The 25,013-nt window shown below is 38.4% G+C and overlaps 2 protein-coding genes and 1 long non-coding RNA gene across 8 annotated transcripts in view; 2 read left to right on the forward strand and 1 right to left on the reverse strand.

The window, feature by feature from the left end:
- The window catches only part of LOC111077886, a 123,685-nt gene that overhangs the window by 57,460 nt on the left and 41,212 nt on the right, over positions 1-25,013 (reverse strand). The gene's annotated exons all lie outside the window — the stretch shown is intronic.
- LOC121405519 (protein PF14_0175-like) lies at positions 4,566-7,794 on the forward strand. 3 transcript variants are annotated; one of them, XM_041596350.1, is made up of 2 exons: positions 4,566-6,831; positions 6,889-7,794. In XM_041596350.1, the coding sequence occupies exon 1, from the start codon at positions 4,791-4,793 to the stop codon at positions 6,255-6,257; it is 1,467 nt and encodes a 488-aa protein (XP_041452284.1). In that variant the 5' UTR covers positions 4,566-4,790; the 3' UTR covers positions 6,258-6,831; positions 6,889-7,794. The 3 variants fall into 3 exon arrangements, with proteins under 3 accessions (XP_041452284.1, XP_041452285.1, XP_041452286.1); XM_041596351.1 differs by having other exon boundaries at positions 6,901-7,794; XM_041596352.1 differs by having other exon boundaries at positions 4,566-6,796; positions 6,901-7,794.
- On the forward strand, positions 19,595-20,636 carry LOC111077881. 2 transcript variants are annotated; one of them, XR_002608206.2, is made up of 4 exons: positions 19,595-19,718; positions 19,868-20,058; positions 20,123-20,331; positions 20,394-20,636. It is a non-coding gene; the product is annotated as an uncharacterized LOC111077881 (long non-coding RNA). The 2 variants fall into 2 exon arrangements; XR_002608205.2 differs by having other exon boundaries at positions 19,597-20,058.

Here is a 25,013-nt window from a genome sequence, read left to right on the forward strand (position 1 = left end):
GTCAAAATGTCCAACCCAAATAATTTAATTAGACCTGCCACTCTCGTCTCAACCGGTAATGAACCACCACAATCTTCTCATGCAAACATAAATACAACAGCCCAAATAACTTCACTCATTCAACAAATATTAAATGAATCATTGCCATCCTTGATACAACAATCTCAGAATCCAACTTTTGATTTCGCTAGTGCAGAACCACACGAAATTAGGCCAGAACATCAGGGAAACCTTGCAGACCTAGACAGAGTGCCCGATATAGTGAAAACTTTACGCGAATTTTCGGGAAACCCATCTGAGTTTGGATCATGGAAAAAAAGCGTAGATAGAATATTAGAAGCATACGCAAATACATTCGGTACTCCAAAATATTTCGGCATATTACAAACTATTCGCAATAAAATAACAGGTATTGCAGATATCGCGCTAGAGTCATACACTGTTCCCCTGAATTGGGAAGCTATGTCAAAATGCCTCACATTACATTACGCGGACAAACGTGACATTAGCACATTAGAATATCAAATGACCACAATAACCCAAACCCCTAATCAGACAGTGGAAGAATTCCATCAAACAGTTTATAGACACCTATCTTTGATTCTCAATAAGATAAATTGCATGAAACTATGTCATGAAGCAGAAACACTCATGACCAAGATGTACAGAGATAAAGCTCTGGACACCTTTATTCGAGGACTGCGTGGTGATCTATCACGTCTTCTTGGCATGAAGGAACCAACTGACTTACCCTCTGCTTTACATTTATGTTTAAAGTTAGAGAATCAAGCATTCCGTTCTAATCACGCGACTGGACAGCAAAACGTTTTCAGAAATTTACCTCAGAAACTGACATCAATACCTCGACAAACTCATCCTAGTAATCTAGTTTTCCAAAATAAACCACTATATCCACCAAGAAATATCCAACAACAAATCCCATCTATGATTCCTAGATTTGCTAATTTTGGACAGTTGCAACAGAGACCAATCTTTACTAATCCTACCAACCAATTTGGACAAAATTATAACCCACAATACCAGCCACCTCGTCCGTTTGCAAACAAACCACAACCAAAACCTGAACCAATGGACATCGACAAGAGCATTCAGACCAGACAGGTTAATTACATGAATAGACCACAATTCGAATCAGGGAAAAGACCACCAATGCCAATTGCAGACGTTAATAAGCGACAAAGAAATTTCAATATCCAAACGGAGACCGAACAACAAACTGCAGACATAGGAGAACAAATGCCAACAATGAATGAATATGAACAAATCATAAACGAACAAGAAGAACAGAACAACTACGACGACACACTCGCCGAATATGTTGACCAAATTTCCGCAGGTGAACAAGAATCACAATACAACGAATACACTCAGCTTAATTTTTTAGAATAGCAGACTCCTCACTACCCTATTTCGAATGCAAGGTGAGGAGCGGAGAAACACTCAGTATATTAATTGACACCGGCTCTAACAGAAACTATATTCAACCCAAGTTTGTTCCAAATCCAATACCCAATAAAAACAAATTTCATGCTGTCTCTATAGGAGGCAATATAGCAATAACCCATCACAAAATGGCTAATCTCTTTAATGATCCAGGAGCAATAGTTAAATTCTTCCTATTACCGACTCTCAAAACGTTCGATGCAATATTAGGAAACGATAGCCTAAAAGAACTTGGTGCCACCATCGACGTTGGAAAAGGAAAAATGATCTTAAGGAATGGAACAATTATCCCTATCAAACAAAAGAAATTTGAATCAGTAAATTTAATCATCCCTAGAGCAGATCACCTGACTCATCACCAGAAACTCGTGTTAAGTCAACTCTTAAAGAAATATCCTAAACTCTTTGCAGAAGCTAATGACAAACTTACCTACACCACTAATGTAAGAGCAGAAATACGCACAAATACAGATACACCAGTTTATTCTAAGTTCTATCAATATCCCATGGCTTTAAAAGATGAGGTTAATAAACAAGTTAAAGACCTTTTAGAAAACAATATTATACGACCCTCTAGATCACCATACAATTCACCAGTGTGGATTGTCCCAAAAAAATTAGATGCGTCAAATATAAAAAAATACAGAATGGTCATTGATTACAGAAAACTAAATAGTGTCACAATAGCAGATAGGTACCCTATACCAGACATCAACGGAGTACTTGCACAATTAGGTAACAACAAATTATTCTCCGTACTAGATCTTAAAAGTGGGTTTCATCAGATCCTCTTGAAAGATAAAGACATAGAAAAAACAGCGTTTTCCGTGAACCATGGTAAATACGAATTCACAAGACTCCCCTTTGGATTAAAAAATGCCCCCTCTATATTTCAACGCGCCCTTGATGATATTCTGAGAGATCACATAGGGAAAATTTGTTATATCTATATAGATGATATTATTGTCTTTAGCAAAGACGAGGAAACACATTGTACGAATCTCGACATAATCTTCAATACACTAAACGCAGCAAACATAAAATGTCAGCTAGACAAATGCGAGTTTTTCAAAACAAAAGTCGAGTTTTTAGGTTTCGTAATATCAGACAAAGGAATTGAAACAAATCCAGCAAAAATAGAAGCAATAACCAACTACCCTCTCCCAAAAACACTCAAAGAACTCAGATCATTTCTCGGACTGTCAGGATATTATAGAAGATTCATAATGGGATACGCATCAATAGCCAAACCACTTACATCATTACTTAGAGGCGAAGACGGACGAATATCAAAAGCAGCTTCATCCAGGAAGGTAATACAGTTAAATGAGGAAGCTAGGAAAGCCTTTGAGCAACTTAAAAATGCTCTAATTTCTGATGAAGTAATATTACAATATCCCGATTTCACTAAAGAATTTACATTAACTACAGATGCTTCAGACTACGCAATAGGAGCAGTACTTTCACAAGCCGATAGACCGATATCATTTATATCCAGAACACTCTCAAAAACTGAAGAAAGCTATGAAACTGCAAAAAAGGAAATGTTAGCCATATGCTGGGCCGTAAAATCTTTTAGAGGTTACCTTTATGGTGGCTCTAAGGTAAAGATCTACACAGATCATGAACCCCTTACACACGATTGTAATTGGAAGGGTGGAATAGCAATAAGGCGATGGAAATCGTATCTAGATGAATATAACAAGGAACTACTTTACAAACCAGGAAAAGAAAATGTAGTTGCTGACGCACTTTCCAGATTACCTAAGCAGAATGAAGTTAATGCAATAACAGGAACTCAACACAGTGCCCAAAGTTCTTCGCACAATCTTATTTATAGCATGAAAGTACCAATTAACGCATTTAAAAATCAGATTTTTATCCTTAAGGAACAGCCACCTGACTACAAATTCACTATTCCATTCCCTACATTCCATAGACATACCATTTCTCAGCCAACATTCTCAGACGAAGATCTTATGAAAATATTAACAAAATATTTGAACCCCTCTGTAATAAACGGAATACAAACGACAGAAGACATTATGGGACAAATTCAAAGACTATACCCGGACCATTTTAGATCTTTCAAGGTTAGATTTACTCAATCAAAAGTACAGGATGTAACAGTAGAATCACAACAGGAGGAGATAATTCTACAAGCACACAATAGAGCTCATAGAAATGCCCAAGAAAATAAGTTGCAAATATCAGAAAAATATTACTTCCCCAAAATGAAGAATAAAATAGAAACATTAGTAAAACAATGTCTGGTATGCAAAGAAGGCAAATACGATAGGCATCCCACAAATCCAGAAATAACAAAAACACCAATTCCTGAATTCCCAGGACACACGATCCATATAGATATATTTTCAACAGAAAAAAAACTTGTCCTCACAGCAATAGATAAATTTTCAAAACTAGCACAAGCAAGAATAATTAAATCAAAGTCCCTAGAAGATGTTAAAAAACCATTACACGACATCCTATTCTACTATGGTATTCCGAAATGTGTAGTAATAGACAACGAGAAGTCCCTTAACTCAGCATCCATCACGTTCATGATGAAAGACGAACTAGGCATTCAAATTTTTAAAACCCCACCTTATAAGAGTACAGTAAATGGACAAGTCGAACGATTTCATTCCACGCTTGCAGAAATAATGAGATGTTTAAAAACAAAACAGATACACAGAACATTTGACGAACTTTTAGACAGAGCCGTTTACGAATACAATTATACAATACATTCAGTTACAAAAAAACGACCCCTTGAAATATTTTTTGGTAGAAATATAACAACCAACCCTGAACAGTATGACAAAAGTAGACAAACCAATATAGAGAAATTAAAGCAGAAACAACTTACCGACATAGAAAATCATAACAAACACCGCAAAGAAATCAAAACCTACACTCCAGGGCAGACAATATTTATTAAACTTAATACCAGACTGGGATCCAAACTCACCCCTAGATACAAAAAGGAAACAGTAAAAGAAAATAGAAACACAACCATTCTTACAGAAGCAGGAAGAGTTGTGCACAAAAGCAACATAAAGAATGATTGAAAAAAAAAAAAAAATAAAAAAAAAAAAAAAAAAAAAAAAAAAAAAGATGAATAATAACTAGATATTATGTCCTTTTGTCCGAACAAAATTAAGAGAATGTAATAAATGTTTCACTAACTAATTGAAGTCGTCCGATCATGGGTATGTATCCGATTGTGACGAATCGGCCCATACCCCTAACCAATCACTGTTTAATTCTCCCGAAATTCCCATTTCAGGATTCTACTCTTGCTCTTTTTCTTGCCTACGGCAATGCCGCATATGGAGATATCAAACTACACAAAGGCCCACACTATTTCAATTCATAAAGGGATTGGAAGATTGCAAACTTCCTCTATAAAACTAATTCATATAATCGACCTCAAGCAGATAGAAACCGAGCTTTTAACTATTCGAGATCATACTATGACAGACTTAAAAAAAAGCTATCTTTATCATACATTAACTCATGAGATGGTTCAAGCCTTATCAGCATTAAGTACACTATATTTTAAAGACAGGAAAACAAGATCAATAAACTGGATAGGCTCAGCATGGAAATATGTTGCAGGAAGTCCAGATCACGACGATCTGATGTTAATCCATAATAACCTAAACAATTTAATTACAAATAACAATGACCAAGTTATAATTAACAGTCAGTTACAAGATAGGATCAATAATCTCACTTTTGTATCCAATATGTTAAAAAATTCTATCAGGGATGACAATGGATTCAGTAACGAAATAGCTATTAGCCTTCAAAACCAAGTTCGACTACTAAAAGAGGAAATAATTAATGTCAAGTACGCAATCCAATGGGCTAGACTCAATGTTATAAACTCACTTCTCTTAAATGAAAACGAACTACAAGAAGTTCATAACATTTTCCAAAAAAATAATATGTCATCTTTAACAGTTGAAGAAATGTTAGAACTCACCGATATCTCTGTGTTGCATAATAAAACTACTATTATTTACATTGTAAAAATACCAGAATTAGATTCAACAAATTTCGAAAATTTAATAATAAAGCCAGTAATAAAAAATAATCTGATAGTTAATATTGAAGCAAACGAAATATTTTTATCTGATAACGATATATTAAAGATACCCAATAATTGTAAAACAACTAAAGAATTTAAAATATGCTATAAGAAAAAAACTGTAAACCTTCAACACACAAATTGTATTGCTAAGTTAGTTAGGGGAAAAGAATCGCTGTGCGGCTTTACCAACGCAGACCACATCCAGACAATCGAAGAAATAGACAACAGCCTCCTACTACTAAACAACTTTAACGGCAGTATACGACAAGGCAACAAAACACACCAACTTAGAGGAACTTACCTACTACATTTTTGGAATGATTCAATTATAATAGATAAAAAAGAATTTAATAACAAAGAGAAGACAATACTTAAACCCGGAGTCCCACTTATCCAGATGACCCCGACGGAAATGGAAAGGTTACAAATACTTTCATTAGAATCCCTCCAAGCACTAAATGTAAAAAATACAAAACATTTAAACCTTATAAAGACCCATTCAACGAATAATAGTATCGCCATATTCTGCCTACTTGGTACAATAATTACTTCAATCTTCATCACAAGATGTGTTATGAAACCTAAAGATAACATAATCATCCAGGAAACTCTACAAATCCCAAACAATAACATAAAGTTGAACAACATTAAACCAATTCAACTAGAATTCAACAACATTCCATATTTCTAGTACCAACTTGAGGACAAGTTGAATTCTAAGGAGGAGGAGTTAACAACAACATTGTTCGCCACATGAACAAGAGTTCAGTGGCGGAAACAATTCCGCAACTTTGTGACCAAACAGTTGCGCCGACCCAAGATTCCGGGAACATAAATAAAATCCCAAAATGCTTAATTAACAATTGTCGCCGCCAACGGAAAAGTATCCGTTTACGCCGACGTCGCCACCAGCTATAAACAAATCCAAAATGCTGAAACTGCAATTGTCGCCGTCAGCAGAAAAGTATCCGCCTACGCCGACGTCGCCACGAGCTACGCCAGCGTCGCTGCCGAAAGCGCACAGCTAGTTTAGGGATATCTTAAGTTTATAAATTCAGTCCGATTTTTATTCTCCAATAAAGAAGTTCAACATTCAATCTTTTGGAAATTAACTGGCGCCCGAGCAGGGACCAGAAGAGGAAATCTGATTAAGTTCGATCAGTACAGGAGACCCCTACGCAACTCCAACAGGAGGACAATTGATTAAGTTCAATTGCGAGGAAACTTTCGGTACGACTCTTTTGGCCCGTCAACCTTGCGTTCCGGTAGGACTCTTCCGAAAGGAAACCGGAACAACATCGGCGGACTACAATCTCTGTAAGGTTCGTCCACAGAGAGCCCTTTATTCGTGTCGATCGCAGGATCCCAAGTAGGAAGCAAAAAGGACCAAATCCGGATCACCAGAAGGAGTAGCCGTACCTAACATTTTTTAAAATGTAAGTTAGTGAATAAGTGAACAAAAGCATACCTCAAAAGGAAAGAAAACAAATACAATTAATAACGAAATATAAACTAAAGCTAAAATAAAGTGAGTAAGTTCAAGTGAAAGTGTAAATGATCAATGAATATAAATTTAGAAGTGCAAATGAAATATAAAGAAAACGTAAAATAATAAAAACATAAAAACTGCAGATGCAAATATTGCTGGCGGTATAACAAAACCCAATTCTGCGAATCCTACAAGGACCCTCCAGAATAGAAGGGCAAAACCAGCTGCTGGTTCTCAAACAAATATACGAAATTAAATTGATCATTCACATCATTCACATTAATTCGATATAAGGCATTACACACCAACACAATTACACACTACATATAAACACATTGAATTTATTAATAGTTATAAAACACAATCAATTCATTTCTCTAAAATTCCTTCAACTGAAATTTTCAACTAAACAAAATTTTGTCAAAATGTCCAACCCAAATAATTTAATTAGACCTGCCACTCTCGTCTCAACCGGTAATGAACCACCACAATCTTCTCATGCAAACATAAATACAACAGCCCAAATAACTTCACTCATTCAACAAATATTAAATGAATCATTGCCATCCTTGATACAACAATCTCAGAATCCAACTTTTGATTTCGCTAGTGCAGAACCACACGAAATTAGGCCAGAACATCAGGGAAACCTTGCAGACCTAGACAGAGTGCCCGATATAGTGAAAACTTTACGCGAATTTTCGGGAAACCCATCTGAGTTTGGATCATGGAAAAAAAGCGTAGATAGAATATTAGAAGCATACGCAAATACATTTGGTACTCCAAAATATTTCGGCATATTACAAACTATTCGCAATAAAATAACAGGTATTGCAGATATCGCGCTAGAGTCATACACTGTTCCCCTGAATTGGGAAGCTATGTCAAAATGCCTCACATTACATTACGCGGACAAACGTGACATTAGCACATTAGAATATCAAATGACCACAATAACCCAAACCCCTAATCAGACAGTGGAAGAATTCCATCAAACAGTTTATAGACACCTATCTTTGATTCTCAATAAGATAAATTGCATGAAACTATGTCATGAAGCAGAAACACTCATGACCAAGATGTACAGAGATAAAGCTCTGGACACCTTTATTCGAGGACTGCGTGGTGATCTATCACGTCTTCTTGGCATGAAGGAACCAACTGACTTACCCTCTGCTTTACATTTATGTTTAAAGTTAGAGAATCAAGCATTCCGTTCTAATCACGCGACTGGACAGCAAAACGTTTTCAGAAATTTACCTCAGAAACTGACATCAATACCTCGACAAACTCATCCTAGTAATCTAGTTTTCCAAAATAAACCACTATATCCACCAAGAAATATCCAACAACAAATCCCATCTATGATTCCTAGATTTGCTAATTTTGGACAGTTGCAACAGAGACCAATCTTTACTAATCCTACCAACCAATTTGGACAAAATTATAACCCACAATACCAGCCACCTCGTCCGTTTGCAAACAAACCACAACCAAAACCTGAACCAATGGACATCGACAAGAGCATTCAGACCAGACAGGTTAATTACATGAATAGACCACAATTCGAATCAGGGAAAAGACCACCAATGCCAATTGCAGACGTTAATAAGCGACAAAGAAATTTCAATATCCAAACGGAGACCGAACAACAAACTGCAGACATAGGAGAACAAATGCCAACAATGAATGAATATGAACAAATCATAAACGAACAAGAAGAACAGAACAACTACGACGACACACTCGCCGAATATGTTGACCAAATTTCCGCAGGTGAACAAGAATCACAATACAACGAATACACTCAGCTTAATTTTTTAGAATAGCAGACTCCTCACTACCCTATTTCGAATGCAAGGTGAGGAGCGGAGAAAACACTCAGTATATTAATTGACACCGGCTCTAACAGAAACTATATTCAACCCAAGTTTGTTCCAAATCCAATACCCAATAAAAACAAATTTCATGCTGTCTCTATAGGAGGCAATATAGCAATAACCCATCACAAAATGGCTAATCTCTTTAATGATCCAGGAGCAATAGTTAAATTCTTCCTATTACCGACTCTCAAAACGTTCGATGCAATATTAGGAAACGATAGCCTAAAAGAACTTGGTGCCACCATCGACGTTGGAAAAGGAAAAATGATCTTAAGGAATGGAACAATTATCCCTATCAAACAAAAGAAATTTGAATCAGTAAACTTAATCATCCCTAGAGCAGATCACCTGACTCATCACCAGAAACTCGTGTTAAGTCAACTCTTAAAGAAATATCCTAAACTCTTTGCAGAAGCTAATGACAAACTTACCTACACCACTAATGTAAGAGCAGAAATACGCACAAATACAGATACACCAGTTTATTCTAAGTTCTATCAATATCCCATGGCTTTAAAAGATGAGGTTAATAAACAAGTTAAAGACCTTTTAGAAAACAATATTATACGACCCTCTAGATCACCATACAATTCACCAGTGTGGATTGTCCCAAAAAAATTAGATGCGTCAAATATAAAAAAATACAGAATGGTCATTGATTACAGAAAACTAAATAGTGTCACAATAGCAGATAGGTACCCTATACCAGACATCAACGGAGTACTTGCACAATTAGGTAACAACAAATTATTCTCCGTACTAGATCTTAAAAGTGGGTTTCATCAGATCCTCTTGAAAGATAAAGACATAGAAAAAACAGCGTTTTCCGTGAACCATGGTAAATACGAATTCACAAGACTCCCCTTTGGATTAAAAAATGCCCCCTCTATATTTCAACGCGCCCTTGATGATATTCTGAGAGATCACATAGGGAAAATTTGTTATATCTATATAGATGATATTATTGTCTTTAGCAAAGACGAGGAAACACATTGTACGAATCTCGACATAATCTTCAATACACTAAACGCAGCAAACATAAAATGTCAGCTAGACAAATGCGAGTTTTTCAAAACAAAAGTCGAGTTTTTAGGTTTCGTAATATCAGACAAAGGAATTGAAACAAATCCAGCAAAAATAGAAGCAATAACCAACTACCCTCTCCCAAAAACACTCAAAGAACTCAGATCATTTCTCGGACTGTCAGGATATTATAGAAGATTCATAATGGGATACGCATCAATAGCCAAACCACTTACATCATTACTTAGAGGCGAAGACGGACGAATATCAAAAGCAGCTTCATCCAGGAAGGTAATACAGTTAAATGAGGAAGCTAGGAAAGCCTTTGAGCAACTTAAAAATGCTCTAATTTCTGATGAAGTAATATTACAATATCCCGATTTCACTAAAGAATTTACATTAACTACAGATGCTTCAGACTACGCAATAGGAGCAGTACTTTCACAAGCCGATAGACCGATATCATTTATATCCAGAACACTCTCAAAAACTGAAGAAAGCTATGAAACTGCAAAAAAGGAAATGTTAGCCATATGCTGGGCCGTAAAATCTTTTAGAGGTTACCTTTATGGTGGCTCTAAGGTAAAGATCTACACAGATCATGAACCCCTTACACACGATTGTAATTGGAAGGGTGGAATAGCAATAAGGCGATGGAAATCGTATCTAGATGAATATAACAAGGAACTACTTTACAAACCAGGAAAAGAAAATGTAGTTGCTGACGCACTTTCCAGATTACCTAAGCAGAATGAAGTTAATGCAATAACAGGAACTCAACACAGTGCCCAAAGTTCTTCGCACAATCTTATTTATAGCATGAAAGTACCAATTAACGCATTTAAAAATCAGATTTTTATCCTTAAGGAACAGCCACCTGACTACAAATTCACTATTCCATTCCCTACATTCCATAGACATACCATTTCTCAGCCAACATTCTCAGACGAAGATCTTATGAAAATATTAACAAAATATTTGAACCCCTCTGTAATAAACGGAATACAAACGACAGAAGACATTATGGGACAAATTCAAAGACTATACCCGGACCATTTTAGATCTTTCAAGGTTAGATTTACTCAATCAAAAGTACAGGATGTAACAGTAGAATCACAACAGGAGGAGATAATTCTACAAGCACACAATAGAGCTCATAGAAATGCCCAAGAAAATAAGTTGCAAATATCAGAAAAATATTACTTCCCCAAAATGAAGAATAAAATAGAAACATTAGTAAAACAATGTCTGGTATGCAAAGAAGGCAAATACGATAGGCATCCCACAAATCCAGAAATAACAAAAACACCAATTCCTGAATTCCCAGGACACACGATCCATATAGATATATTTTCAACAGAAAAAAAACTTGTCCTCACAGCAATAGATAAATTTTCAAAACTAGCACAAGCAAGAATAATTAAATCAAAGTCCCTAGAAGATGTTAAAAAACCATTACACGACATCCTATTCTACTATGGTATTCCGAAATGTGTAGTAATAGACAACGAGAAGTCCCTTAACTCAGCATCCATCACGTTCATGATGAAAGACGAACTAGGCATTCAAATTTTTAAAACCCCACCTTATAAGAGTACAGTAAATGGACAAGTCGAACGATTTCATTCCACGCTTGCAGAAATAATGAGATGTTTAAAAACAAAACAGATACACAGAACATTTGACGAACTTTTAGACAGAGCCGTTTACGAATACAATTATACAATACATTCAGTTACAAAAAAACGACCCCTTGAAATATTTTTTGGTAGAAATATAACAACCAACCCTGAACAGTATGACAAAAGTAGACAAACCAATATAGAGAAATTAAAGCAGAAACAACTTACCGACATAGAAAATCATAACAAACACCGCAAAGAAATCAAAACCTACACTCCAGGGCAGACAATATTTATTAAACTTAATACCAGACTGGGATCCAAACTCACCCCTAGATACAAAAAGGAAACAGTAAAAGAAAATAGAAACACAACCATTCTTACAGAAGCAGGAAGAGTTGTGCACAAAAGCAACATAAAGAATGATTGAAAAAAAAAAAATAAAATAAAAAAAAAAAAAAAAAAAAAAAAAAAAAAGATGAATAATAACTAGATATTATGTCCTTTTGTCCGAACAAAATTAAGAGAATGTAATAAATGTTTCACTAACTAATTGAAGTCGTCCGATCATGGGTATGTATCCGATTGTGACGAATCGGCCCATACCCCTAACCAATCACTGTTTAATTCTCCCGAAATTCCCATTTCAGGATTCTACTCTTGCTCTTTTTCTTGCCTACGGCAATGCCGCATATGGAGATATCAAACTACACAAAGGCCCACACTATTTCAATTCATAAAGGGATTGGAAGATTGCAAACTTCCTCTATAAAACTAATTCATATAATCGACCTCAAGCAGATAGAAACCGAGCTTTTAACTATTCGAGATCATACTATGACAGACTTAAAAAAAAGCTATCTTTATCATACATTAACTCATGAGATGGTTCAAGCCTTATCAGCATTAAGTACACTATATTTTAAAGACAGGAAAACAAGATCAATAAACTGGATAGGCTCAGCATGGAAATATGTTGCAGGAAGTCCAGATCACGACGATCTGATGTTAATCCATAATAACCTAAACAATTTAATTACAAATAACAATGACCAAGTTATAATTAACAGTCAGTTACAAGATAGGATCAATAATCTCACTTTTGTATCCAATATGTTAAAAAATTCTATCAGGGATGACAATGGATTCAGTAACGAAATAGCTATTAGCCTTCAAAACCAAGTTCGACTACTAAAAGAGGAAATAATTAATGTCAAGTACGCAATCCAATGGGCTAGACTCAATGTTATAAACTCACTTCTCTTAAATGAAAACGAACTACAAGAAGTTCATAACATTTTCCAAAAAAATAATATGTCATCTTTAACAGTTGAAGAAATGTTAGAACTCACCGATATCTCTGTGTTGCATAATAAAACTACTATTATTTACATTGTAAAAATACCAGAATTAGATTCAACAAATTTCGAAAATTTAATAATAAAGCCAGTAATAAAAAATAATCTGATAGTTAATATTGAAGCAAACGAAATATTTTTATCTGATAACGATATATTAAAGATACCCAATAATTGTAAAACAACTAAAGAATTTAAAATATGCTATAAGAAAAAAACTGTAAACCTTCAACACACAAATTGTATTGCTAAGTTAGTTAGGGGAAAAGAATCGCTGTGCGGCTTTACCAACGCAGACCACATCCAGACAATCGAAGAAATAGACAACAGCCTCCTACTACTAAACAACTTTAACGGCAGTATACGACAAGGCAACAAAACACACCAACTTAGAGGAACTTACCTACTACATTTTTGGAATGATTCAATTATAATAGATAAAAAAGAATTTAATAACAAAGAGAAGACAATACTTAAACCCGGAGTCCCACTTATCCAGATGACCCCGACGGAAATGGAAAGGTTACAAATACTTTCATTAGAATCCCTCCAAGCACTAAATGTAAAAAATACAAAACATTTAAACCTTATAAAGACCCATTCAACGAATAATAGTATCGCCATATTCTGCCTACTTGGTACAATAATTACTTCAATCTTCATCACAAGATGTGTTATGAAACCTAAAGATAACATAATCATCCAGGAAACTCTACAAATCCCAAACAATAACATAAAGTTGAACAACATTAAACCAATTCAACTAGAATTCAACAACATTCCATATTTCTAGTACCAACTTGAGGACAAGTTGAATTCTAAGGAGGAGGAGTTAACAACAACATTGTTCGCCACATGAACAAGAGTTCAGTGGCGGAAACAATTCCGCAACTTTGTGACCAAACAGTTGCGCCGACCCAAGATTCCGGGAACATAAATAAAATCCCAAAATGCTTAATTAACAATTGTCGCCGCCAACGGAAAAGTATCCGTTTACGCCGACGTCGCCACCAGCTATAAACAAATCCAAAATGCTGAAACTGCAATTGTCGCCGTCAGCAGAAAAGTATCCGCCTACGCCGACGTCGCCACGAGCTACGCCAGCGTCGCTGCCGAAAGCGCACAGCTAGTTTAGGGATATCTTAAGTTTATAAATTCAGTCCGATTTTTATTCTCCAATAAAGAAGTTCAACATTCAATCTTTTGGAAATTAACTTGCACAGAGAAGTGAACAGAAAGGAGACCCAGCAGATGGGACAGCAGCAAGGGGGAGCAGCGTAGGAGCGTTTCTCTTTAGTTGAGAAATTTCTTTCTAAATTAGTTTGATGACCTTACGTCGATTAGAGTTATTCCATTCAGCTGTGGCTTGAATTCTCAGAATCAAATCTAATCAGGAATCAGGAAATATGCTTTAATATTTGGGATTCCCTATAGTCAGGGAGAGCCGTATTAGGGCAGTCTCTAAGGCATATCATTTTTGTTTTATATACCCACAAAAGTCGAGGTATCTTGCATTCCTAAGGCATTTAGTTCTAGCTTTTGTTTCCATGGAATTTCATAATTTATTATTAATTGGCTTTGGGGCTTGGCCTGGCATTCATCGGGGAGTTACATGACCGAATCAAACGAAGCCAGCTCGATGAACATTTCAATTAACAAGCACAAGAAACAACCAGGAGAAACACGAGCAAGAACATGTGGAACAAATCACAATCAAAAGCAAATAAAAATCGAAAATTGCACATAAAATGTGATGCAATTTAATGGCCCAATATGGACAACCCCCCCCGGGGAATGGATGGAGAATGGACACAGAATGGAGGGAATGAATAGAATGTGGGTGGATGATTGGTGGGTTTGGGGCACTAGATTGGAATTATTGTTGCGTGTGAAAATGAAACAATGAAATGACCACAAAACAGACCCAAAACATGTTGGAGGGAAGCGGAATGGAAGCGGAATCGAATAGAATAGAATGAAATAGAATGGATTGGGAACTGAAATAGAATTGACATTTACGCTAAATTCAAACTGTGGCCGCAGGCAGACACGGGGTGGAAATATAAGGGAATAAAATGCAATAGTGGGTGGGAGAAATAAGGGGGTGCAGGACACAACACAACACAAACATTGCATTATAGTTTGTAATCGTTTTTCGATTTAATGGGAATGGGAACAGGCACGGGAATTGGGAATTGACAGAAGACAAACAGACAGAAAGACAGAAGCAGGAGTGGGAGCAGGAGTGGGAGCAGGAGTGGGAGCAGGAGTAGGGCTGCCAACTTTATTTCGAAAGCGGGGCTGCTGCCTAATAGCTGTAAATAGAAACAACAGGAAGCTGACTGGTAAGGCAGTGTTTACGAGAACGAAGCAGCAAGTACTCTACACGGGACCATCTATAATGTATCATTTAATATGCAGACCAAAACTTATTAAAATATCATTGAAACCTATTGGAATAGATGATTAATATTACCCTCAGCGGATGGGGCTGCGACAAAGTTCTGTTTCAATTGGAAATAACCTTTTAGGGCAGCGTATACCCAAACACAGTTGATGGACAGAGTTCGTGAGGCCCACTGGCCCACGTGCACCGCCCACTCAGCACCACCACCTCAGTTGACATCCTACGGGCTGAAACGGTCTTTGGGGTATTCCCATTTTGGGCCCTAAATGAGTTTGCGTGAGTGTGCGTGTCTGTTTCTGGCCCCTGTGTGGGCTAACAAGGTCCCCACGCTAATGTATTTGACGCTTGGCCTGGCAGCACACTCGCTGGGTCGGACAGGGGTAGCAGGGGTGCAGGGCTAAGCCAAATAAAAAGTGCAATTAAAGCGTATTGACCGTGCGGAATTTATAATTGAAATACAGCAGCGAATGCCGAATAAGGCCCACAAATCTGGGTGGAAGGTCGGCAATTAAGGGGCGACCTCTGGTCCATCCGGAGGATGTGGGTAAGAACCCATCGGCCGACCAGTCCTCTGGCCCGCGGCCTTCCTCCCGGACTGCCTTGTGTCATCTTCATCGGAGTCACGTGTTTGCTCTGTTTAGCTGAAGTTCAAATATGTTTCGGTTATGGACACAAAAACCTCCCTCCCTGGTCTGACTCTCTCCTGACTCATGACCCTTGACCTCGGCAGCCGCTTGACCCCTCTGCTCACATCACTCCCTGTCGCCCTGTCGCCCTGTCGCCCTGTCCGGCCTGAGCCTTTAATGCGCACGGAACAGATGTTTTATGTTCGATTTCTATTCCTCTTTTGTTCTCCTCGAATTGTGCCGCATTGGCAGATGGGAATGGAATGACCAGGACGGTGAGGGGGTGAGGGAGCGTTTATTTGTTGGGAAATATGTCTGTGTGTGTGTGTGGAAATTAAGAGCAAATAATGTTATGAAAAGGTCAAGTCAGACTTCTAGTGGCACAGCAGACTTTGTGACTCAAATAGTTTTTGGGACCATCAAAGGGTTTGGCTACGAGAGGTTGATAGAGTCCAAAGATGTCTATGGATTAAACTGGGATGCTAAGCATGACAAGATTATAAGTATATATTGCAGTCCCAAATATAATGAACATCTTCTGGAAGGTTCAGGGTGCATTGAATCCAGCTGGGAAAAATAATAGAATAAATAATAGAACAAAAGAAGAGTTTCTATATGTCTGAGGAACCTTTTCAAGAAACTGCTGGAAGATGCTTTAAGAATCGGAAACTGTTTAAAGAGTTTCCTTATTTATAGTTGATTTTAAAAGCCAACCTATGCCCTTTTCCCTTTTGGAGTACGCTCCCAATAGTTAGCCAAAAAAATGCCTGTGAGAACGCAAATATAGCCACTCAAATCCATGAGATATGTACGAACATAATTGCTCAATCCAGAGCCAGAAGGTTGGCCGAACGACAATCCAAAAGCATTTTCCTGGGCAGCTGTTTGTTTGCTTTAGACCAGGGCGCAGACACCTGGAGGAAGCACAGGTAGAAGGGCAATCGAATATCAATAATCTGTCTGTCTGTCTGTCTGTGTCTGTCTGTCTGTCTGTCTGTGGGTCTGTGTGCCCGCACAGCAGGCATCTAGGCAGCCAGAGAGAACACATGGCAGCCGGAGGACTCGTGCTGATTAATTCATTTAAGGCATTAATGAGGCAAACAGCTAGCTACTGGACAGGTTCTCGGGCAAGTGCAGTGCAGGATGGAGCAGGATACCAACAGCTGACTTTATCCCCCGACACATGCCAGGGCACCGAAATTCGTAATGCTCGACTAAATTGTTATTTTATGTGGCATCATCATAATAAGCGCATTACCAAAAAGGCTGGACGGGGGGAATACTCGTACCCAATACTCGTGGCTATGCACACATAAGGAGATGTATTAGGGCTTCCCCTCCTCCTCACACACAGACAGACACACACATCTGAACTCCCAGAGCAGTCATATGGAAAACTACGCACGTCTAAGCAACTGCTAATAGGAAAGGGCCGAGGGAGGGAAGTTCGAAATGAGAAAAGGAGTAGACGGAGCAGCCACGGAGCACGAGCCAAGTCTCAGTTGTAGCTGTCATTGAGACGATGCCTCTGGGATATTGAACCTTCCTCATTCACTTCTCGCACACACACACAAAGCGAGATATGAGTGGATGGGGGAGGACGGGGAACCGACTTCATGAGGGGACGCGTGCCGAGACTTTTCAGGCTCAAAGGTGCAGACGTGGCCCCACACACACACACACACACACAGAGTCTCGGATGCTTTTGTATCCGAAGTTCGACCCTCGCCAGTGGGGCATCAAAAATTATAAACATTTTTTTAAAACACTTTGCGAGAGACAGAGAATTTATAGCCCCTGCCAGTTGGAGTTACGTGCTGCGGTCACGCATCAATTTTCTCTGCATTATTTCTGGGGGGCAATCGGAGGGAGGAGGGAGTCCGGTGAAAAGGACTCCAGTCGAGGACAGTTCTGCGCTTAATAAACTCTCCTCGTGTCAGTTTAAATGTCAGGGCAAAGTTCGCTTTCTTAGTTGAGGACTTTTGGTTCATTGGGATTAAGCGATTGGAATTAAATGGGAAGTGGAAAGTCTAGGAGTTTCTACGATTTCTCTGTTTCTATTAGAGATTCTTTCTTTGCTCAGTTGAATTACTTAGTTTCCCTATCTATCCATACCCTATCAGGAATTCTCGTTCAATATCAGTTGGCAAACAATTGAATGCCTCATCAGCAGTGAAGGGAGGACGACGACGACGACTCGGCTCGGCTCGGAGGCAGACGATTGATATTATGGGACAGCCACTCAGGCACCTCTTCGTCGCGTCTGCTCTGCGTTCCCCTCGCTATCAGACAGCTGTTATTATCGAATAACCGCGTAGCATATCAAATAACACGGCACAAACTTTGTCAACTCTGGGCGAGGAAAAACGCTGAGCCGTGCCAAACTTAACCCTTGGTCTGTGGCTCGTGCCACAGTCGCCGGCTGCGACTACGACTTGAATAATGTTTGTCATCGGGGGGGTGGGGTAGGGTGGAGGGAGTGGAGTGGTTGTTCTGTTTGCACATTTGTCGGTATTTGCCAGATATTTGTGTATCTCCCCTGCTCTTCTCTGCTCTTCTCTGCACTGATCCACTCTGCTGTGGAGGACCAGAGAAAAGTGCAATTTGATATTATTGCCAACTGGTAAATACACTCGAACCATTTTAGTCGAGGACATTGCATTTGTATCTATGTATGCATGTATGCATGTATGCATGTATCTATCTCTGCATTAGTATCTGTAGCTATACAGCGCGTGTTTGTATCTGTGCATCTCCTGGATGACATCTGGTGGCTGTGGTTTTGTCACTGTTTGCATTGTTCAGAGCTGTGGCCGGAGCATTCTCTCTCTCTCTCTCTCTCTCTCCCTGCTCCCAAGATATGATTAAATATTTCGTAATGAGACTGCGGAATCCCGCAAAAACGTTGCAGAGTGAGAGAGACAGATGGTTAGAGCGGGGAGAGCAAGCGAGACAGCTGAGCTAATTGAAACTGTCAAGTTTGCTCGGCAGTCAGTGGCTGTGTGGCTCAAGTCAGTTTCAGGTGCCTCAAAACTTCCCCAGAATGTCAAGTCATTCATACGAGTACGAGTGGGGGCTGTGTGTCTGGCTATCCTCGCACCATAGATAAATATTTCCAGCAAGAGGTTTGAAAAGAGGTTTGGGGTCGGTTCATTAGAGAGACGTGAGGCTGAAGCATTTTTGAGGTCGGCTTCAGGCCAAAAGTTGCGAAAATACAAATTTCCCAGAACGATTTTGCACTTTTGGTTTCCATGCTGGCAGATAAATGCTTGCAGAAAAGTTTGACATTTTACAGAGAATTAAGTTCGGTTCGGGGACACGTGGGACTGAAATGGGGAAAAGTTTTGCCGGTAATCGTTTTGAAAGTTACTCTAAAAAAAACACATACATATGATGGTACATATACAGATACTTCTGATAGTCACTGGAAATATATTCAAGTTATTCGCTTTAATCGATAGCGTACAAAACATATTTAGATTACTTATATTTCAATTTAAATTTAAATAAAAATTTGATTAGTCAGGCCTGATAGGAGATGATAATTATACTACAGCACCGATAGATATCGCTAAATTCTACAAAGCTTATCGGTCGAAATATGGCAGAAGCGAAGGCCATGCGAGATCCGTCAAGAACTGTCAACAAAACAAAAAGAACTCACGTCAATCGAAGCAATTGTGAGGAGACCGAAGCTGTGCCTCATGGAAGCTGTTCAGTTATTGTGGAGCATTGTGGAAAGGGGTCCGTACATCAGCTTGACCGATAAATATAAAAATATCGTGTTCGAAATGTCGCTACTAAATTTCCTTGTAATTTTTTGCATTTCGTGTTTCATTTCGTTGTGGCTTTCGATCGTGCTCTATCATGCCTACATGAAATATAAACTCCAGCGCTACAACGATAATACAAATGAGAATAAGAAGGAGGACAAATGCAATGCAAGAGCGCAGAAGAAATGTCAAGCGGGTGGCAGCCAATTAGCTGGACACAAAGCTGGAGGTCAGCGATGGCCCAATCTCAGCCCCTATTATCAATTCATTCACCAATCTGAGCAATGATTTGCCAGAACCATGAACAAATTGTAATAATTTATTGATTATTATCCATCAACTTCCATCCAAAACTATACTCATTCTCTCACGCAGAAGCCGAAGGGTTACTCCCACCTATATTCCAGATTAGAAAGTCGATCGACATCAAAACAAACTCTTAGTACCTTCAACGACGACTGCTTCCAAGACTCAAGGAAACAAAAACAAATCCACTTATATAATAACTGCAATACATAGATACTATGATATTATTATCGATGGATGTTCAAATAATATTTGCTTATATTTGAAGCCATCAAAAGGTTTGAATAATCATTATTAAAATTAAAAAACTTTAAACTTATATTTCTATTCTCCCACGCAGGACTTGTGAATCCCGTGAAGGAGTCCCATCAACCAGTATATTCGTTATAAATTAAACCAAACACTAAGTAGCTTCTAAGAACCAAGGGACCAAGGAAAAAGCCACATAAAAATATACAAAAATATATATTGTGGTGTAATCATCGATCGATCGTCCAAACAATATTTTCTTTCAATTATGAAACATGTTTGACACATTAATTTAAATTTTTTGCAAAAGTAAAGCCTGTGAAACGAGTCTAAAATCAAAACAGCCTGGTTTGAATACAACATAGGCCACTTAGACAACTGCTCCCTCAATCACCCGAAATGTCATCTGTTTTTCAGCACGGTCCCGTCCCCAATTTAAGCCGAACTCTCAAGTGGCACCGGCCCCAACCAGAGCGCAGTTCAATTTCGAAAGGGAACAGACCTATCGCAACCTTTCACACCGGGAGAGATAGGGGGTGGTTGAGAGCAGAAAAGAGCAAAGGCTCATCTCCGATTTCGGGGTATAACATTTTTGGTTGAAATGCTTAAATTGTTTTTCGTATAAATTTCAAATTAACAAGCACTCGACTGAGGAAGTTAACTGATTTATTTCGGATTTGTGACAACAACAAGGAAGAGGCTGTCGGGCCATATGAGACCCTTTTTCTGCCACTCCCCCAACCCTTCCCCAACTGCTCAACGTCCATGTCTCCTTATGAGCTTTTGGCTTTAGCTCTGGATTGGTTCGGTTTTGATTTTATTTTGCGACCCTTTTTTTTTTTAGGGGCCTTGCGCCTCATAGGATCAAAGGATTACGCAAAGTTTGGTGATGCGTAAAATGAGTTTGATGTTGATATAAACATGTTGATGATGTTTTAATGTAAATAAACCTGATGCAGGATCCCATGGCTCAGAGCGGCGCTCAGCTATCGATGCCATCGTGTAATGATGTGTAATCTGTGGAGAGCTTGGGCCAGTGGCCAGCAAATGATCCGGTTTAAATAATACTCTGATAGGCAGTACAGGGAAAAATGGTATGCTTAGACAGGCAAAAGGCAATTTGGACACCGCCTGAAACGTTCCTTGGGTAGACCAGGTGTTTATTTTAATATTCTATGATACCTTAAAGATTAAACTGAGTTATAGCAAACACTTAAATCTCCTACATTTGCCGTACTTAGCTGCACAGTAAGATTCCATTTAGTTCAAAGAAAATACCCAAAAACATTTTCATAAATAAATTATAAATTTGTTCCTAGATCTGATCTGAAGAGAGACTTCAATTTTTAATGGGTCAACCCTCAAACAGAGGGCTTAGACGGGTTGTCAATTAAGTTCAATTGAAATTAATTTCATTCCGAGCTGCCACAGTTTCCTCAGAGCATAGCAGAGAAGAAGTGACCCACCGAGCGAGCCACTTAAGCCCCAACTTGCACCAAATATAGAACCGAACCAGAGACGAGGCCCAAATCGGAACAAAAGTAAAAGCAATCTTCAGAACAAATCAATAGGGCTGAGACAGGGCTTGACTTTTGCATTGACTGGGGGGCGGGGGGCTTTGTCCGGCCAATGTCCGATGAGATGTCCGACTGTTTGCTGCTTGTCCGCTGACCAATGTCCGATGGCCACACACAAATTCTGACCGAAGGCAAAATCTCATTTGCACTTTCTGTTCTACTGTGGCAACATTAGAAATGCATTTGGGTGGCTCGGTATGTAAATAATTCATGGCTACCACATGCCGCCTCAACATACATATTGTCTGTAGTTAGCATATGCAATGGTACAGTGAATGCTCTACAATGCGGATATTTATTTGGGCTTTAGATTCATCATATCAATCTGATTACCTATCAATATGTATTAATTATTCTACACACACCAAAATGCATCCTTAAATGAAACATTTTCCTTCACATCATTCAGCTTCCATCACCTTTGTCTGTTTGTTATCAGAGCCTCCACTGTACCCGGTCTACGCTTTTACAGTTTATGTTTTGCCCGAGGCTTTCTTCACTCAATGCTCTCTGTATTCTCTCCGGCATCGATTGACATAGTTCCACTTCTAATGGATTTTTTCACGCCAGCGTCAGCGACAACACAGTCGGGCACAGGGCACAAGGTACAGGGCACGGAGCACAAAGAAGTTGAGTGTTTTCCTTGTTTACCTTATTCCGGTGGGTGTGGGGGCGCAAAAGTTCTGCAGCGACTTACCTGAAAGACAAAGAGAGCAAAAAATTGTGATTAAAGTTTTCAGGTAAACTCAAAGTTAGAAATTACATTTAAGCTTTAAAGCTAAAGTATATCCTAGATGTGAGAGGGATAGCTCTCAGAAGAGAGTTCCTGTGATCACAACAAAGGTCATTCTTAATTCTTAACGATCAGTATTAAACCATAGCAATGCCAGGAACTCTCCTTGTATCCCTCCTTCAAATCGGAATACTTTATATATATTTTATATGTCTAAAGATTTTTAAATTCTTTTGTTAGTTTTATAATTTGTTTTTACGTCAGTCAAGCGCATAAACATTTCCTGAGATGAACATAAATTTTCTTTCAAACATAATTGACGGAGATTATCAGAAGAGCAAGCTCTTCACCTTCTGCTCCCCTCGTTCAATTCAACCCTCTCTCACACAAATATTTTTGAGTCTTCAAATGATGTATGAAAATGAATACAAAACTTTGATATATTTATGAGCTGTTTGAAAAACAGAAACACACAAACGGAGAAACGGACTTAAATGGGAAAACTTTTATCAGCCTTGGTTGGCTTTGGTATTTGAATAATAATTTCCAATTAAAACCGAAACTGAACTTGCGGGATGATGAGCATTGGAATAGGTATAGAAAATACTTTATGGAGTATGGAAATCTTTATCGCAGCTGTAATCTGTCAGACGGCCGGGTCGGGGGTCGCCGCGACTTGAGTTTTGTGATGGTTCTGTTCGGTTCTGACTGGGCCTGGGCCTGTGCCTATGTCTGTCTCGCTATGAAGTGCAGCCAAGTGGAGTGCACTCTCTATCTATGGTTTCCCCCTAGTTCTTGTTGTTTTGTTATTAAAACTGACAGTTTTATTTGTCAGCAGCACGCCCGCCCCGAGTCTGAAGAGTTAGGAGTCGACGTGCAGTGCTCTCCCATCCTTATGACACTTTTTGTATATTTTATTCCGTACATCCCGCTCTTTCGACTTCGTTTTCTTTCTGTTTTTGACACATGTCATGTGTTTGCTTCGCCTGGAAGCGTTGTAGAAGGAGGCGGGGGGGAGTGTGTGTTTAAGACAATTGATTTTTTGTTGTCTGCTCTCTCCACACATTCTCACAAATCTATAAAAATAAACTCCGATTTTGTCAATCCGGGCAAGGGGGAAAATGCAGTGCAGTGCGGAGCTGGGGTGTGGTTGTTGGTTGGTTCGTTGACGGGGGAAAAAAGTGTTGAAAATTGAATTGAAGTGTCTCTCGGGTCACTCGGTTTTGACATTGGCATTCGCGTTGGGCGATCAATCTTTTCGCAAGACGAAATAGGGAAAATTGCTGGGGAAATATTTTATGAATATTTCCAATTAAATATAATGGATGCTGGTTATGAGTTCTAGTTTTAGTCTCATATTTTAATATTCATGCAGGGGGAAGAGCCCAATGATAGGGGCTAGACTTTTGTTACTCATAGAAGAAACCTATCATAAGCTTAGTTCTTTTCCTCGCAGATCGCGACAATAAAACGTAGTTGATCTTTCCCAAAAATCTTTATAAAATTTCAAGTTCCATTAAAGCAAAAAAATATCACAATAAAAAAGAATTTAAATTTAAATTTGTTTCACCTTTTGCCACAGACAAAACAAAAAAACAATCTGGCTCATTAGATTTGCTTTTCCACTTCCCCACATTCCAATATTAATTAATTAATTCATGGAAATGCCAACAAATTAATTAAGAATGAAGGGAGCAGAAAAGCGAGACCCAAAAGGGAGAGAGGAAAGAGACGGAGACAGAATATCGTATTTTCATAAATTTGATTGCCGCGCCAGCGAATTAGTGTCAAACCTATTCCAACAAATGAGCAGCCACATTTAAGATACATATAGAATACAAAACAAGGAATGGTCCCAACTAAATAATACCTGATACTTGAAGTCTGATAATGGATAACTATGAAACTTCAACTGACATCAGAAAGTAAATCAGAAATACAATAATGGCGAACAACTTGTTTTCTTTAAGCTGGCTGTAATGGTTATCCGAATCTGATTATTTTTAGGGAGTGTTAAGGAAAAAATTTTAATTTAAGAGCTTGCTAAGATACAGTAATCAAATCACTTCAATTGTGGATAGGACAGTTTAATTCAATTGGCGAAGACAGAAGGAACTACTTTAATAAAGATCAAAGATTACAAATTTAAGCTATATAAACACTACAGTTGGTGTTGATTGCTGTTGACCATGAAACAATATACCCTGAGATCTTAAAACTATAGGGTATCAAAATAGATATACATAATGGAACGATTATATCTGGTAGCTAGTTTTGGGAGTTTTGTTTTTCGCACTTTTCCAAGGAACACAGAAGGAGAACAAACGGGCGCTCTAATATTTGTTGTCATTTGTCTATTTATGATAATTAAGGCTTGACATTTTTATGTTATTAATTCATT

Source organism: Drosophila obscura, unplaced genomic scaffold (genome assembly GCF_018151105.1).
Source record: "Drosophila obscura isolate BZ-5 IFL unplaced genomic scaffold, ASM1815110v1 contig_14, whole genome shotgun sequence".
NCBI lineage: Eukaryota > Metazoa > Arthropoda > Insecta > Diptera > Drosophilidae > Drosophila > Drosophila obscura.